The sequence below is a fragment of the Scyliorhinus torazame genome, chromosome 3, assembly GCF_047496885.1.
Source record: "Scyliorhinus torazame isolate Kashiwa2021f chromosome 3, sScyTor2.1, whole genome shotgun sequence".
Classification (NCBI taxonomy): domain Eukaryota; kingdom Metazoa; phylum Chordata; class Chondrichthyes; order Carcharhiniformes; family Scyliorhinidae; genus Scyliorhinus; species Scyliorhinus torazame.
The window spans coordinates 264,526,718-264,543,691 of record NC_092709.1 but is presented as its reverse complement, the minus strand read 5'-3'; the positions used below and the strand labels follow the sequence as shown (position 1 = coordinate 264,543,691).

The following is a 16,974-nucleotide window of genomic DNA, read 5'->3' as shown; positions in this document are numbered from 1 at the left end:
ATTGTGACCTATCCTTGAGTCACCTGAGGATAGTTTGAAGAAGTCCACCACGGCAATTTGATGTAGTCGGCAGGATTTTGCTCAGTAAACAGGGTGAGTATATTTTATTTACCAACCACGGCAGCTGGTGGAATTCAAATTAAATTAATAAAAAATGAATAAAAATCTGGAGCTGAAAGTTAGTCTCAGTAATAGTGACCATATTCATTGATTATCATAAAAACCCATCTGGTTCACTAATGTCCTCTAGGGAAGGAAATCTGCTGTCCTCGATGTGACTCCAGATCCACAACGATTTGGTTGACACTTAACTGCCCTCTTGAATGGCCCAGCAAGCCACTCAATTCAAGGGCAATTAGGAATGGGTAACAAATACTGGCCTTGCCAGTGACACCAACATCCCATCAAAAATATGTTTTTTAAACTGAAGTTCTGTGGAAGGTGGCAACATTTCCATTTGCTGGAGCTTGCCTATAATATTCTAAATAAAATGTCTCACGAAGTATGGCAGGGTTAGTCAGATGCGTTAGACCTTGCCAAACTTTTTAATGATAGCGATGCAGCTGAGGAAAATCAGACGGTACAACTATGATGCATTCCGTTAAATTTTAAAGAAGCAGCAGCAGGCACAACCTGAAGCACTTTGTGGAAGATGTACATATTTATGGTAGCTCATTTACAGTCAGCAATTGGCATGCTGCTTGAACAAACTTCAGCAGAAAGCACACTCAAAAAATGAAAATAAAATACACATACTCTTCAAAATTAAAGGAATTATCTCCAAAAGATAGGTGTGCCTGTTTCTGACGCTGGAAAGAAAAACTTGCATTTATATACCTTGGTGTTCCACAAGCCTTTTACAGTCAATGAAGTCCATTTGAAGTGTAGTCACTGTTTTAATGTAGAAGAAACAGTTCTGAAACAGTATTGAAATACATTGCTAAGGGATTGCATTGTTGCAAAAACGTTATATATTTTCTAAAATGCTCCATTCCAAAAGGCATTTATTGTTTTGTAGGATGTTGTTAACATTGACAAGTTAACACCCAGCAACAATACAACTGCTCTAAACTATCCAATTATGAAAACACAGGTCATACAGTGAAACAATATCTGCAGCACTTTTAATGTAGAACATGTCCCAAGATGAGAACGCAGAAGAGTAATCAGACAAAATTAAATATGGAGACAAAGGCGGCGAAATTAGGAAAGTGACTGCACGTTTGGTCTAAGGGTGTGTTTTAAGGCGTGTGCCTTCAGGAAATCGGTGTTGAAAAGGCAGCAGTTCATGGCGAATAGAATGACAGAGCTGGCTAACTGGGTCAAATGTTCCTAACCCTAGTGAGGTCACCTGCTGGTAGTGTGCAATGATGTTTGAATGCCCTCCTATCCCTTTGATGGGATCCAGGTGTCTGTTCAATGGAATGTCCTTGCCAGTTAGGACGCCGCTGCTTGTGTATGATGCCCTTCCGAGCCAGCCTTCACTTTCCCTCTGGAGCAGGCTCCGTACATAAGGCTCGTGTGCGACATGACCCCGCCTCCTGAGAGATCCTGATCTCCGCCCCATTGCCTGGCCGGCACCCGGTATCCAGCCGCCCTGATCCAGCAGCCGCACTGGCATCGTCCCCTTGTTAACCAGAGTGCTGCGGGATGGCAAATATTTACCCGCCAAAACTGAGCCCCCAGTTGATGACCCCGGAGCCGCACTATATACCTGGGTGAGTGAGTTTAACCGAGTGTGCTTTAAGCGTACACTCAGGGTCAGAATGCTTTAAATTGTCCTTCATTCCGCGGGCTGAGGACAGGCACAGGATAACAGGTGGTTTTATTTCTTGGCTAATGTGAACCATTGCTGCACGAATTTATCTCCCATTTGATTCCCAACAACAGAGGCGATACTGTGTTTAACGTTCCTATGGCAACTAGTCTGGCAGGACGCGTACGGATCAAAACAATGAAGGGATTCCTTCACTATAATAATAATTTGTATTAATGTCACAAGTAGTCTTATATTAACACAGCAATGGGAATGGGTAAAGTGGTCTACAAAATTATGAGGGGCATAGACAGAGTGGATAGTCAGAGACTTTTTCCCAGGGTAAGAGGAGTCAATTACCCGGGGGCATAGGTTTAAGGTGCGAGGGGCAAGGTTTAGAGGAGGTGTACGAGGCAAGTTTTTTACACAGAGGGTAGTGAGTGCCTGGAACTCGCTGCCGGAGAAGGTGGTGGAAGCAGGGACGATAGTGACGTTTAAGGGGCATCTTGACAAATACATGAATAGGATGGGAATAGAGGGATACGGACCTGGAAATGTAGAAGATTTTCGTTTGGACCAGCAGAATGGTCGGCGCAGGCTTGGAGGCTAGAATGGCCTGTTCCTGTGCTGTGCCTTTCTTTGTTCTTTGTTCTAAAGGGACACAGTCCTCATTATAACTGGGGTGTCAGCTTTAGACAAAAGAGTTCCAGGTTTGCTGACGGCACGGGGTTAGGCTAATGGAATGCTGTCCTGAATCTTAAGGAGGCTGGAATATAAAGGGGCGGGAGTTGTGCCCCAGTTGTGTAAAACTTTGGTTAGACCACATCTGGAGAGTACTGCATTGATTTGTGCAATCTGCAGCTCAGGAATGATATGTTGACCTTGGAAGAGACGCCGCCCATATTGACCAGAATGATCCCGCGGCTAAAAGGGTAAAATAATGGGGACAGGTTGCATTGGTTGGGTTGTATTCCCTTGAGGATTGAAGGAGTTTCTAATTGATAGTTGGAAGGGCAGGTCAGGGTAAATTATTTGTTCCAGAACAAGGGAGCATCGCCCAAAAATTAGTACTAGATCATCCAGGGATGATGTGAAGAAGGACCTTGCCTGTGAGACTGCCAGTCAGATGGTAAACAGCAGGCTGAGCTGTGCTGTTCAGCAAGGCAAAATTACTTGTTCCACAAGCCAGAAGCCCATGTCATATGACTCTCATCTCTTCACCAGATCTTTGACAAAGGATATGTATCCATCATCTGGATTCCAAAGACTGTTAAATGTCTCAGCCATTAGGAATTGAAAGGAAGGTTGCAGGGCCTCTGGTTTAGCAGATGATGATCCATCTGTAGATCCATCCGTCTGGCTCTCACAAACTTCTACAGATGTGCCATAGAGAGCATCCTATCCGGCTGCATCACAGCTTGGTATGGCAACTGCTCGGCCCAAGATTGCAAGAAACTGCAAAGTGTGGTGAACTCAGCCCAACGCATCACCCAAGCTTGCGACCCTCACATTGATTCTGTATACACCTCCTGCTGCCTCAGGAAGACAGAAAGCATTATCAGAGACCCTTCCCACCCAGGCTTTGCCCTCTTCCTGACCCTTCCATCAGTTAGAAGGTAGAGAAGTCTGAAGACCACACATCGGAACAGCTTCTTCCCCACAACTACTAGACTCCTCAACGACTCCCCCTCGGACTGATCTGTTCCCTGTAAGAACACTATTCACAACGCCCTATGCTGCACTTGGTCATTTATTGCTTTTTTGGTCCCTTGTTCTGCACTGTAACCAATCGATATCGATGTACCATTTGCCAATGTACTCTGTTGATTATTCTATTTTGCGCACTGTGTATGTTCCCTTGGCCGCAGAAAAATACTTTTCACTGTACTTTGGTACATGTGACAATAAATCAAATCAAAACTCTTTTCAGCCTGGGTTATTAATTGCAGATGGCCTTGGAGAGCCCTCTTGGAAGTTGGGCTGTACCGTCCACAGGTGGTTGATAATGACATCCCAGAGATAACGAGGTGCGAGCTTGCCCAAAACTGTCAAGTAGCAACTTTGTTTGGGGGTCACAGACAGACATAGATTCAGCCATTTTAAGATCTTTGTCCAGTTTTGAAATCTTAAAACTACTACTGAGCATTTATATATATATATATATATATATATAGATCTTTAGTTCCTTACAGCTATATAACATGTTTCACAACCTCAGTCAATTAAGTACATTTGGTTTTGAAGTTTGTTGTACAAACCAGTGTGCAGAGAGAGTTAAGATACAGATCAGCCATGATCCAATTAAACAGCATAATAATTTCAGGGCCTGAGTGGCCTACACTACTTTTATGCTCCTTATATGACATTTGGGAACTTATTAAGAGATGAAAAAGTTTTATCACTGGGTTTTCAGTAACATTACACACAAACGATTGAGTGATATATTGTGACAATGTCATTCAAACAAAATATTGCCCTCTTTTTGCCAGGCCGCTGGCCAGGGAATTTTCCTTCTTTTCCCACGTCCATAGAGCCTACTCCCGGATAGATTTTTTCATTCTGAGTAGGGCGCTAATCCCGAAAGTGGAGGGAACGGAATATTCAGCCATAGCCATCTCGGACCACGCCCCGCATTGGGTGGAGCTGGAGTTGGGGGAGGAGAGGGACCAGCGCCCACTGTGGCGCCTCGATGTGGGACTGTTGGCAGATGAGGGGGTGTGTGGGCAGGTGCGGGGGTGTATTGAAAGAGCCCAACGACAATGGGGAGGTGCAGGTGGGGGTAGTCTGGGAGGCGTGAAGGCGGTGGTCAGGGGAGAGCTAATCTCCATTAGGGCCCACAGGGTGAAGAGAGAGGGGAGGGAGAGGGAGAGGTTGGTGGGGGAGATTTTAAGGGTGGACAGGAGATATGCAGAGGCCCCCGAGGAGGGGCTACTTAGGGAGCGACGGAACCTCCAGACGGAATTCGACCTGTTGAACACGGGGAAAGCAGAGGCACAGTGCAGGAAAGCGCAGGGGGCGGCGTATGAATATGGGGAGAAGGCGAGTCGGATGCTGGCACATCAGCTTCATAAGAGGGAGGCAGTGAGGGAGATTGCTGGAGTTAAGGATAGAGGGGGGAATACGGTGCGGAGTGCGGTGAGAATAAATGAGGTATTCAGGGACTTCTATGGGGATCTGTACAGGTCTGAGCCCCCAGCGGGGGAGGAGGGGATGCGACGATTCCTAGATCAGCTGAGGTTCCCGAGGGTGGAGGAGGAGGAGGTGGCTGGTTTGGGGGCGCCGATTGGGCTGGAGGAGCTGGTTAAAGGATTGGGGAGTGTGGTAGTAGGCATTAGGGGTCATGTGGGACTGTGAAGCCGTGATGTCATTGGCTGACAGATCCCGGGTCCTGGTTGGACGTTGACCTCTAGCTCCGCCCTGAAGGCGGAGTATAAGTACCAGGAGTCCTCCCCCGCAGGCAGTCTACTACTGAACTGCGGGGGAACAGTCACGCTTAATAAAGCCTCACCGACTTCACTCTATTCGCCTTTCGGAGTCTTTGTGCGCTACAATTTATTAAGCGTGACTAAAGGACTATGGAGCTCAGGATCATCCCGGAATGCCTGAGGATCAGCCCCCACGCAGTGAACGCAGCAGCAGCTTTCAAGCACTGGCAGACTTGTTTCGAGGCATACCTCAGAACGGCCACCGGCCGGGTCACAGAAGACCAAAAACTACAGGTCCTGCACTTGAGGTTAAGCACGGAGATTTTCTCCCTCATCGAAGACACAGAGGATTTCCAGACGGCGTTCGCAGCACTAAAAAGTCTCTATGTTCGCCCAGTAAACCAGATCTACGCTCGCTATCAACTCGCAACGAGACGGCAAAGTCCCGGAGAATCGATAGATGAATTCTACGCCGCGCTACTAATTTTGGGACGGGCCTGCAGCTGCCCGCCGGTGAACGCAAATGAACACACGGACATGTTAATGCGCGATGCTTTTGTGGCAGGTATGAACTCCTCCCAAATCCGCCAAAGACTTCTAGAAAAAGAGTCGGTAGGACTCTCAGAGGCACGGGCCCTAGCGGCCTCCCTAGACGTGGCCGCGTGATATACCCGCGCCTACGGCCCCGACCGCGCGCCAGCCCATTGGGCTCCGTACGCACCCGTCGCGACAAACCCACCCCCCCCCCCCGGACACCCCACAGGCTTGCACGGTTCAAACGCCAAGTCGCACCGGGGGAGCCCGCTGCTATTTCTGCGGCCAGGCGAAACACCCCCGGCAGCGCTGCCCGGCCCGCGCAGCGATCTGTAAGAGCTGCGGGAAAAAGGGCCATTTCGCGGCTGTGTGCCGGTCCCGCGAGGTCGCCGCTGTCCCGGGAGAACAGGGAGCCCTGCACGCCGTTTACGCTCCCCAACCCCCCCAGCGCCCCATGTACGACCCGCAGGCGCAACCACTCTGGGTCCCGACCACCGCTGTCCCCAGAAAAGAGGGAGTCCTGCGTGTCCCTAACGCTCCCCAACCCCCCCAGCGCCCCATGTGCGACCCGCAGGCGCCGCCATTTTGGGTCCCGGCCACCACGAGGGGAGGAAGGGCGCCGCCATCTTGGACCACACCAGACCTGTGCGACGCATGGGGGCGGCCATTTTGTCCACCCCCGCCGCCATCTTGTGACCCCCCAGCCATATGCGATGCATGGGGGCAGCCATCTTGTCCACCCCCGACGCCACCTTGGACGGCAACAACGGACCCCAGTGTCGACGGCTCCACGGGGTTCGAAGAACTCAACCATTACAACCATGTCTGGCTTCAATGACGCTGGACCAAGCACGGCCCCGGACGCTCCAGACGACGACGACAACGGTACTGATAAACGGGCACGAGACACCATGCCTGGTCAACTCCGGGAGCACGGAGAGCTTTATCCACCCCGACACGGTAAGACGCTGCTCTTTGACCACCCGTCCCAGCGCACAAAAGATTTCCCTAGCTGCAGGATCCCACTCCGTACAGATCAAAGGCTTCTGCATAGTTACCCTAACGGTGCAAGGGAGGGAGTTCAAAAACTACAGGCTCTACGTCCTTCCCCAACTCTGCGCCCCCACATTACTGGGATTAGACTTCCAGTGCAATCTACAGAGCCTAACCTTCAAATTCGGCGGCCCAATACCCCCACTCACTAACTGCGGCCTCGCAACCCTCAAGGTGCAACCCCCATCCTTGTTTGCAAACCTCACCCCGGATTGCAAACCCGTTGCCACTAGGAGCAGACGGTACAGCGCCCAGGACCGGACCTTCGTTCGGTCCGAAGTCCAGCGGCTACTAAAGGAAGGCATAATCCAGGCCAGCAATAGTCCCTGGAGAGCACAGGTGGTAGTAGTAAAGACAGCGGAGAAGCAAAGGATGGTCATAGACTATAGCCAGACCATTACAGGTACACACAACTAGAGGCGTACCCTCTCCCCCGCATATCCGACATGGTCAATCGGATTGCCCAATATAAGGTCTTCTCCACCGTGGACCTCAAGTCCGCCTACCATCAGCTCCCCATCCGCCCAAGTGACCGCAAGTACACAGCCTTCGAGGCAGACGGGCGATTATACCATTTCCTAAGGGTCCCATTTGGCGTCACAAACGGGGTCTCGGTCTTCCAACGAGAGATGGACCGAATGGTTGATCAACACGGGTTACGGGCCACGTTCCCGTATCTCGACAATGTAACCATCTGCGGCCACGATCAGCAGGACCACGACGCCAACCTCCAAAAATTCCTCCAGACCGCTAAAGCCTTGAACCTCACGTACAACGAGGACAAGTGCGTTTTTAGCACAAACCGGCTAGCCATCCTGGGCTACGTAGTGCGCAATGGGATAATAGGCCCCGACCCCGAACGTATGCGCGCCCTCATGGAATTTCCCCTCCCGCACTGCTCAAAAGCCCTAAAACGCTGCCTGGGGTTCTTTTCATACTACGCCCAGTACGCAGACAAGGCCCGCCCTCTAATACAGACCACGACCTTCCCTCTGTCGACAGAGGCTTGCCAGGCCTTCAGCCGCATCAAAGCGGATATCGCAAAGGCCATGATGCGCGCCATCGACGAGTCCCTCCCCTTCCAGGTCGAGAGCGACGCCTCCGACGTAGCTCTAGCGGCCACCCTTAACCAAGCGGGCAGACCCGTGGCCTTTTTCTCCCGAACCCTCCACGCTTCAGAAATCCGCCACTCCTCAGTGGAAAAGGAAGCCCAGGCCATAGTGGAAGCTGTGCGACATTGGAGGCATTACCTGGCCGGCAGGAGATTCACTCCCCTCACGGACCAACGGTCGGTAGCCTTCATGTTCGATAATGCACAGCGGGGCAAAATCAAAAACGACAAGATCTTAAGGTGGAGGATCGAGCTCTCCACCTTCAACTACGAGATCTTGTATCGTCCCGGAAAGCTGAACGAGCCGTCCGATGCCCTATCCCGCGGCACATGTGCCAACGCACAAATTAACCGCCTCCAAACCCTCCACGAGGACCTCTGCCACCAGGGGGTCACTCACTTCTACCACTTTATTAAGTCCCGCAACCTCCCATACTCTTTAGAGGAGGTCCGTACAGTCACAAGGAACTGCCACATCTGCGCAGAGTGCAAACCGCATTTTTTCAGGCCGGATGGTGCGCACCTGATTAAGGCTTCCCACCCCTTTGAACGCCTTAGTCTGGATTTCAAAGGACCCCTCCACTCCACCGACCGCAACATATACTTCCTTAATGTGGTGGACGAGTACTCCCGCTTCCCATTCGCCATCCCCTGCTCTGACATGACCGCGGCCACAGTCATTAAAGCCCTGGACACCATATTCACACTGTTCGGTTGCCCCGCATACGTCCACAGCGACAGGGGGTCCTCCTTCATGAGTGACGAGCTGCGCCAGTTCCTGCTCAGCAACGGTATAGCCTCGAGCAGGACGACCAGCTACAACCCCCGGGGGAACGGGCAAGTAGAGAGGGAGAACGGCACGGTCTGGAAGACCGTCCTACTGGCCCTACGGTCCAGGGACCTCCCAGTTTCACGGTGGCAGGAGGTCCTCCCGGACGCCCTCCACTCCATCCGGTCACTACTGTGTACTAGCACTAACCAAACGCCTCATGAGCGCCTCCTTGTCTTCCCCAGGAAGTCCTCCTCTGGAACGTCGCTGCCGACCTGGCTGGCGGCCCCAGGACCCATCTTGCTCCGAAAACATGTGCGGGCGCACAAGTCGGACCCGTTGGTCGAAAGGGTTCACCTCCTTCACGCGAACCTGCAGTACGCTTACGTGGAGTACCCCGACGGCCGACAGGACACGGTCTCCCTGCGAGATCTGGCACCCGCCGGCAACACACACACCCCCCCCGACACCAATCACCCCCTTCCTGCCACCCTCGCACCCCGCGACCGCCCCCTTCCCAGGAGGATCGGTCCTCCTCCCAGGCCCGACCAGGAGTGAAGCCCAAGCTGAAACTGTCAGGCTCCCGGAGACGACAACACCGGAACAAGCACCACCACCACCACCGGGGCCGAGGCGATCGACACGGACGACCAGACCGCCCGACTGACTTGTGGCGTCGATCTAACACTACAATATGTGGACTTTTAACGAGAACATTTTGTTTTTTTCCTGACGATTACTGTAAATAGTTCGAAACAAAAAAAAACCTTGTACATACTGTAATAACATGCGAAAGTTTTCCTCCCAGGACCAGCCTTGTAAACCCTTACCACCATGCGAAGCATCACCCCGCCGGGTTCATTTTTAACAAGGGGTGAATGTGGGTCGTATAGACCGATCTCGCTCCTCAATGTTGACGCTTAGTTGCTGGCGAAGGTGCTCAGAATTGAGGACTGTGTCCCGGGGGTGATTCATGAGGACCAGACGGGATTTGTGAAGGGTAGGCAGCTAAATACAAATGTGCGGAGGCTCCTCAATGTGATTATGATGCCCTCGGTGGAGGGGGAAGCGGAGGTAGTGGCAGCTATGGACGCGGAGAAGGCCTTTGATCAGGTGGAATGGGAGTATCTTTGGGAAGTGTTGCGGAGGTTTGGGTTCGGGGAGGGGTTCATCATTTGGGTCAGGCTGCTATATAGAGCCCCAGTGGCCAGTGTGGCTATGAACCGGCGGAGGTCGGAGTACTTTCGGCTGTACCGGGGGACGAGGCAGGGGTGCCCCTTATCCCCCTTGTTGTTTGCACTGGCAATTGAGCCTCTGGCCATGGCACTGAGGGAGTCCAGGAAATGGAGGGGAGTGATCGGGGGGGAGAGGATCACCGGGTGTCGTTGTATGCCGACGACCTGTTGTTGTATGAGGCGGATCCAGTGGAGGGGATGGCGGAGGTCATGCAGATCCTTTGGGAGTTTGGGGACTTTTTGGGATATAAACTCAACGTAGGGAAGAGTGAGCTCTTTGTGGTGCATTCAGGGGACCAGGGAAGGGAGATAGATGAGCTACCGCTGAAGAGGGCGGAAAGGAGCTTTCGGTACCTAGGGATCCAAGTAGCTAGGAGTTGGGGGGCCCTGCACAAGCTCAATTTGACACGGTTGGTGGAGCAGATGGAGGAGGATTTTAAAAGATGGGCTATGCTGCCACTCTCACTAGTGGGTAGGGTGCAGTCGGTCAAAATGACGGCCCTCCCGAGGTTTCTCTTTGTGTTCCAGTGCCTTCCCATTATGATCCCCAAGGCCTTTTTCAAATCATCGATGGGACGTTTGCGAGCCTAGGGGCGCTGGAGGAGAAGTTTAGGCTACCCCCGGGAAACGCTTTCAGGTACATGCAAGTGAGGGTGTTTGTGAGGTGGCAGGTGAGGGAATGCCCGTTGCTTCTGGCACGTGGGATTCAGGACAGGGTGATTTTGGGTGTATGGGTCGGAGAAGACAAGGTTTTGGCGATTTACCAGGAGCTGAAGGAAGAGGAGGAGGCCTCGGTGGAGGAGTTAAAGGGCAAGTGGGAGGAGGGGCTTGGGGAGGAGATAGATGAGGATCTGTGGGCTGATGCCCTGAGTAGGGTGAATTCTTCCTCCTCTTGCGCCAGGCTCAGCCTAATACAGTTCAAAGTACCTCGCATATGACAGGGGCGAGGTTGAGTAGGTTTTTTGGGGTGGAGGACAGATGTGGGAGATGCTCGGGGAGCCCGGCAAATCATGTCCATGTGTTCTGGTCGTGCCCGGCGCTGGATGGGTTTTGGAGGGGTTTTGCGAGGACTATGTCCAAGGTGGTGAACGCCCGGGTGAAGCCGAGCTGGAGATTGGCATTATTTGGGGTATCGGACGAGCCGGGAGTGCAGGAGGTGAAAGAGGCCGGTATTCTGGCCTTTGCGTACCTGGTAGCCCGGCGGAGGATTTTGCTACGATGGAAAGATGCAAAGCCCCCTAGTGTGGAAGCTTGGCTCAATGACATGGCAGGGTTCATCAAGCTGGAGAGGATAAAGTTTGCCTTGCGAGGGTCTGTGCAAGGGTTCCTCAAGCGGTGGCAACCGTTCCTAGACTATCTCACGGAGCGTTAGGAGGAGGTCAGCAGCAGCAGCCCAAGGGCGGGGGAGGGAGGGGGGGTTTCTTTTGGATTGGCGTTCGGGTGAAGGTGGGGGTGTTTTCCCTATTTGTGTTTTTAAATGTTATATGGGGGGGTTACTGTATATGGGGGAAATCCAATGTATAATTTCTGATTGTTGTGCTCTTGTTTCTTTCTTTATGTTGGGGTGGGGGGGTTTTGTTGAAAATTTGTTGAAAAATTTGAATAAATATATTTTTTTAAATATTGCCCTCTTTTAAAGAGAATTGTCTCGTTAGTACTACAGAAGTACTACTAACACCTCGTTGGTACTGGAGAAGGGTGTGTAGATAGCCTGGGTCACATTGAGATCCAAAAGATGAGGTGTTGGGCGTCTTGAAAAATATTAAGGTAGATAAGTCCCCATTGGGGACTTAAGCCTGTCCCAAGCCTGATGGGATCTACGCCAGAATACTGAAGGAGGCAAGAGAGGAAATTGCTGAGGCCTTGACAGAAATCTTTGGATCCTCACTGTCTTCAGGTGATGTCCCGGAGGACTGGAGAATAGCCAATGTTGTTCCTTTGTTTAAGAAGGGTAGCAAGGATAATCCAGGGAATTACCGGCCAGTGAGCCTTACGTCAGTGATAGGGAAATTACTGGAGAGAATTCTTTGAGACAGGATCTACTCCCATTTGGAAGCAAGTGGTCGTATTAGCGAGAGGCAGCACGGTTTTGAGAAGGGGAGATTGTGTCTCACTAACTTGATAGAGTTTTTCGAGGAGGTCACAAAGATGATTGATGCAGGTAGGGCAGTGGATGTTGTCTATATGGACTTCAGTAAGGCCTTTGACAAGGTCCCTCATGGCAGACTGGTACAAAAGGTGAAGTCACACGGGATCAGAGGTGAGCTGGCAAGATGGATACAGAACTGGCTAGGTCATAGAGGGCAGAGAGTAGCAATGGAAGGGTGCTTGTCTGATTGGACGGCTGTGACGAGTGGTGTTCCGCAGGGATCAGTGCTGGGACCTTTGCTGTTCGTAGTATATATAAATGATTTGGAGGAAATGGTAACTGGTCTGATTAGTAAGTTTGCGGATGACACAAAGGTTGGTGGAATTGCAGATAGCGATGGGGATGGTCAGAGGATCGTTTGGAGACTTGGGCGGCAAGATTGCAGATGGAATTTAATCCGGACAAATGTGAGGTAATGCACTTTGGAAGGTCTAATACAGGTTGGGAATATATAGTGAATGGTAGAACCCTCAAGAGTATTGACAGTCAAAGAGATCTTGGTGTACAGGTCCACAGGTCACTGAAAGGGGCAACACAGGTGGAGAAGGTAGTCAAGAAGACATACGGCATGCTTGCCTTCATTGGCCGGGGCATTGAGTATAAGAATTGGCAAGTCTTGTTGCAGCTGTATAGAACCTTAGTTCGGCCACACTTGGGAGTATAGTGTTCAATTCTGGTCGGCACACTACCAGAAGGATGTGGAGGCTTTAGAGAGGGTGCAGAAGAGATTTACCAGGATTTTGCCTGGTATGGAGGGCATTAGCTATGAGGAGCGGTTGAATAAACTCGGTTTGTTCTCATTGGAACGAAGGAGGTTGAGGGGCGACCTGATAGAGGTCTACAAAATTATGAGGGGCATAGATAGAATTGATAGTCAAAGACATTTTCCCTGGGTAGAGGGGTCAATTACTTGGGGGCATAGGTTTAAGGTGCGAGGGGTTTAGAGGAGATGTACGAGGAAAGTTTTTTACACAGAGGGTAGTGGGTGCCTGGAACTCGCTGACGGAGGAGATGGTGGAAGCAGGGACGATAGTGACATTTAAGGGCCATCTTGACAAAAACATGAATAGGATGGGAACAGAGGGATACGGACCCAGGAAGTGTAGAAGATTTTAGTTTAGACGGGCAGCATGGTCGGCGCAGACTTGGAGGGCCGAAGGGCCTGTACCTGTGTTGTGCTTTTCTTTGTTCTTTGTTCTTTGTACATTTGTTTTTTCCAGAGATTTTTGATAGACAGACCTATATTTAAATTCCACAAGAGACGTCCGGTGACGGCATGTAGGGAGTACTGGCTGCTGACATGACTCAGGTCACTTTGTTGGCATCTTGGCTGCGGAATTTAAGAAACAGCAGCAGGCTGTTTCCGAGGATCTGAATAACTCAATTGAGGTAGGCCTAGCTCCAATTCGTTCGACGCTAACAAAGAAGGATGAAATGGTAAAGGCGCAGGGCGCAGTGTTACAGTGTGGGGAGGTGGTTCTCTCAGGCCAGAGTGATCGGATTGTGTCTTTGGAGGTTGAGATGGCGATGTTGGCCGGTGTGATAAAACACTCCATACCAAAGTGGATTAGTTGGACAACCGCTCCAAGAGGCAGAACCTAAGAGTCGTGGGGCTGCTGGAAGGAATAGTGGGCCCAAATCCAACTGATTATATGCCAAAGATGTTTGGGAAGATAGTGGGGGAGGGTGGATTATCATCCCCTCCCGAGCTGAAACCCTGTTCAGGCAAACCACCACGGGCAATCATCGTCAGGCTCCACAGCTACCATCTTAGAGAAGGAACAAGTCCTGAGGTGGGCGAAGAAGCAATGAGATTACAGATGGGAGGGCCACCCATCAGGCTCTAGCGTACCAGCCTCCCCGAACAGGCGCTGGAATGTGACGACTAGGGGCTTTTCATTTCATTTGAAGCCTACTTGTGACAATAAACGATTTTCATTTCATTTCATTTCATTTTCATTTCATTGCATTTCAGCTGGCAAAAAGGCATGCTGCACTTAACAAGGCCAAGGCTGCGTTATACAAAAGTGGAGTGTGGTTTGGGGTGGTATATCCTGCACGCCTCCGAGTGACTTTTGACTCAAAAGACTATTATTTTGAAGGGCCCGAGGAGGCTGATGCTTTTGTTGGGAAGCATGGACCAGAGGCGAGTTAATTGTTATTTGTATAGGGACTTGTTGTTGCTGGGAAGGCCATGTGTTATGAGAATTTGTTGTGGTTTCTTGTACCAGTTTGTTTGTTTACTGTTCTTGTGTGGATGGGTGTGTTACATATTCTATGCTTATTAAAGTTGGACATAGGCAGGGGGCTGTTGTTAAGGCTTTTTATTTATCTTTATTTCAGGCAGGGACTGTCCTGCTAGTTGAAAAAGATAGCTAATGGGAGCATAGTGGTGGTGGAGGTTTTCTGTAGGTGGCTGCAGCTTGTTCTTTGTCCTTTCGTGATGGGGGGTTTGGTGGCCATCTTAGGTGGGCTGGATGCCTGAACTTTTTAAGATGTGGAGATGCCGGTGTTGGACTGGGGTGAGCACAGTGCGAAGTCTTACAACACCAGGTTAAAGTCCAACAGGTTTCCCTGGCATCTTTGAATTTGTCTATATATGTGTTTCTGGAACAGACCTCTTCATTCACCTGAGGAAGGAGCAGCGCTCCGAAAGCTAGTGACATCGAAACAAACCTGTTGGACTTTAACCTGGTGTTGTAAGACTTTGTACTGAACTTTTTAAGTGGTTGTTGGAATATCTCTTTTAGTGGAAATGTCTGACTCGGGTTCAGGGGGGTGGAGAGGGGGAGGATGGAAAACCCCCAATTCGGCTGGTCACTTGGATGTAAGAGGGTTGAACAGCCCAGTAAAAAGGTCGAGGATATTTGCCCATTTGAAGAGCTTGAGTGCTGGTGTGATGTTTCTGCAGGGGACCCATTTGCGGATCAGGGACCAGACACGAGTATGGAAGGGATGGGTGGGGCTGGTATTCCACTCGGGTTTTGATGGTCGGGCCGGCGGGGGGGGGGGGGGGGGGGGGGGGTGGGGGGGGGGGGTGCGTTGCAGTTCTGATTAATAAAAAGGTTTCTTTTTCAGAAGCTAAGATTATGGCGGTCCTGAATGGGAGATAGGTGGTTGTCAGGGGTCTTTGACGGGTACCTCTGTGGTCCTAGTTAATGTGTACTTTCCAAATTAGGATGATATGGATTTTATTAACACGTTACTGGCTTCTATTCCTGACTTGGACTCACACCAGCTAATTCTTTGTCGGAGGGGGGCTTAAATTGTGTTTTATACCCTCAATTGGACTGATCTAGGTCTGTATCTCTGATTCCATCAGGGGTGGCAAAAACATTATTGGCTTTTATGGAGCAGATGGGGAGGGAGGGGTTGATCAATGGCGGTTTTTGCATCTGAGTCACGAGGCATTTTCTTTTTCTCCCACGTCCATCAGTGTATTCTCGGATTGACTTTTCTGTGGTGGATAGGTCACTCCTTCCTGGGTGAAGAGGGTGGGGTACTCAGCAATTGTTATCTCAGATCATGGCCCACACTTTGTGAATGTGGTCTTGGAGCTGGGTCCTTCTCAATGCCTGTCATGGACATTGGACACAACGTTGTTGGCAGTTAAAAGTTTCTGTGAGCATATATCTTCCACCATGGGGGAGTACATTAGGTTTAACAAAAGTGAGTCTATCCCACCTTCTACGTTGTGGGAAGCCCTTGATGGGTCATTAGGAGAGAGATAATATCCTATGAGTCACACAGGGACAAGATTGGGAGGGTGGAGCGGTAGAGGCTGGTGGATTCCATCCTGGAAGTGGACTGCCAGTACCTGCATGCCTCTGCACCCGAGTTGTTGGCGAGTAAGAAAAAGTTACAGACACAATTCCACCTACTCGCAACGGGTAAGGTGGTGCGCCAGCTACGATTCTCGAGGAGGATATTTTCTGAGTACGGAGACAAGGCCAGTCACCTTTTAGCACACAGGCTGCCTTCCGTGAGAATGTGCAGGTAACGGACTCGGGTGGCAGGCTGGGTACCACCCCATAGAAGGTTAATGCAGCGTTTTTATCGTAGTCTGTACAGTTTGGAGACCCGGAGGAGAGGCCCCCCCGTGATTAAGGTTTTGGATGGGTTGCCCTTCCTCGGGGTGGAGAGGGAGAGAAGGGAGGACTTGGAGTCTCTGAGGAGGTTATGAAGTGTATTAGTTCAAGGCAGTCGGGCAAAGGTTTGGGTCCGGATGGGTTTCCCATCGAATTCTATGAGAAATTTGTGATCCCACTGATGAAATGAAATTTCATCAATGAAGCCACCAGCTGCCCACAACCCTGAGCTGCATGCATCGGACTGATATTGGACATGTCTGATGATTCCCTGTCCCGGGGCTTTTGCCGGCTATATTGGCGCAGGCCTCGATTTGCATGATTTTGAAGAAAGATGAGCACCCTACAGAATGTGGGCCGTATCAGCCTCGTTGTTGAATGCTGTGTTAAGTTGTTGGCAATGCAGTTGGAGCCCTGCCTCCCAGGAGTGATCTCAGAGGAAAAGACCGCTTCTGTCGAGGGTCGGCAGGTGTCAGCCAATTTACGTGGATATTTAAATGTTGTCCTTTTCCTCCTCTACAATGCCTGAACCGGATGTGATTGTTTCAATTGACACAGAAAAAGCGTTTTATAGGTTCGAGTGGGTATATTTATTTGAGATTTTAAGTAGGCTTGGTTTTGGGCCAAAGTTTATATCTTGGATGTGTTTGTTGTACAGGGCTCCCACTGCTAGAGTTCGCACAAATGACTTGAGCTTAGATTACTTTCAACTGCGGAGGAATACAGGGCAGGGTTTCCATTGTCTCTCCTTCTGTTTGCCTCGTATTGTTTGCCCCTGGCACCAACCCCCATTCCACACACCCATAAACCACTCCAACATGGAGGCCAGCCAAACCACCACCCTGCACCACATG

At 50.6% G+C, this 16,974-nt stretch overlaps 1 protein-coding gene across 1 annotated transcript in view; it reads left to right on the top strand.

The window, feature by feature from the left end:
- Positions 1–1,478: 1,478 nt before the first annotated feature.
- cimip2b (ciliary microtubule inner protein 2B) overlaps positions 1,479–16,974 on the top strand; it is a 64,059-nt gene continuing 48,563 nt past the window's right edge. The window contains exon 1 of the mRNA XM_072497204.1: positions 1,479–1,718. Coding sequence (XP_072353305.1) covers positions 1,651–1,718 — 68 coding nt within the window. The 5' untranslated portion in view covers positions 1,479–1,650. The remainder of the gene's footprint in view (positions 1,719–16,974) is intronic.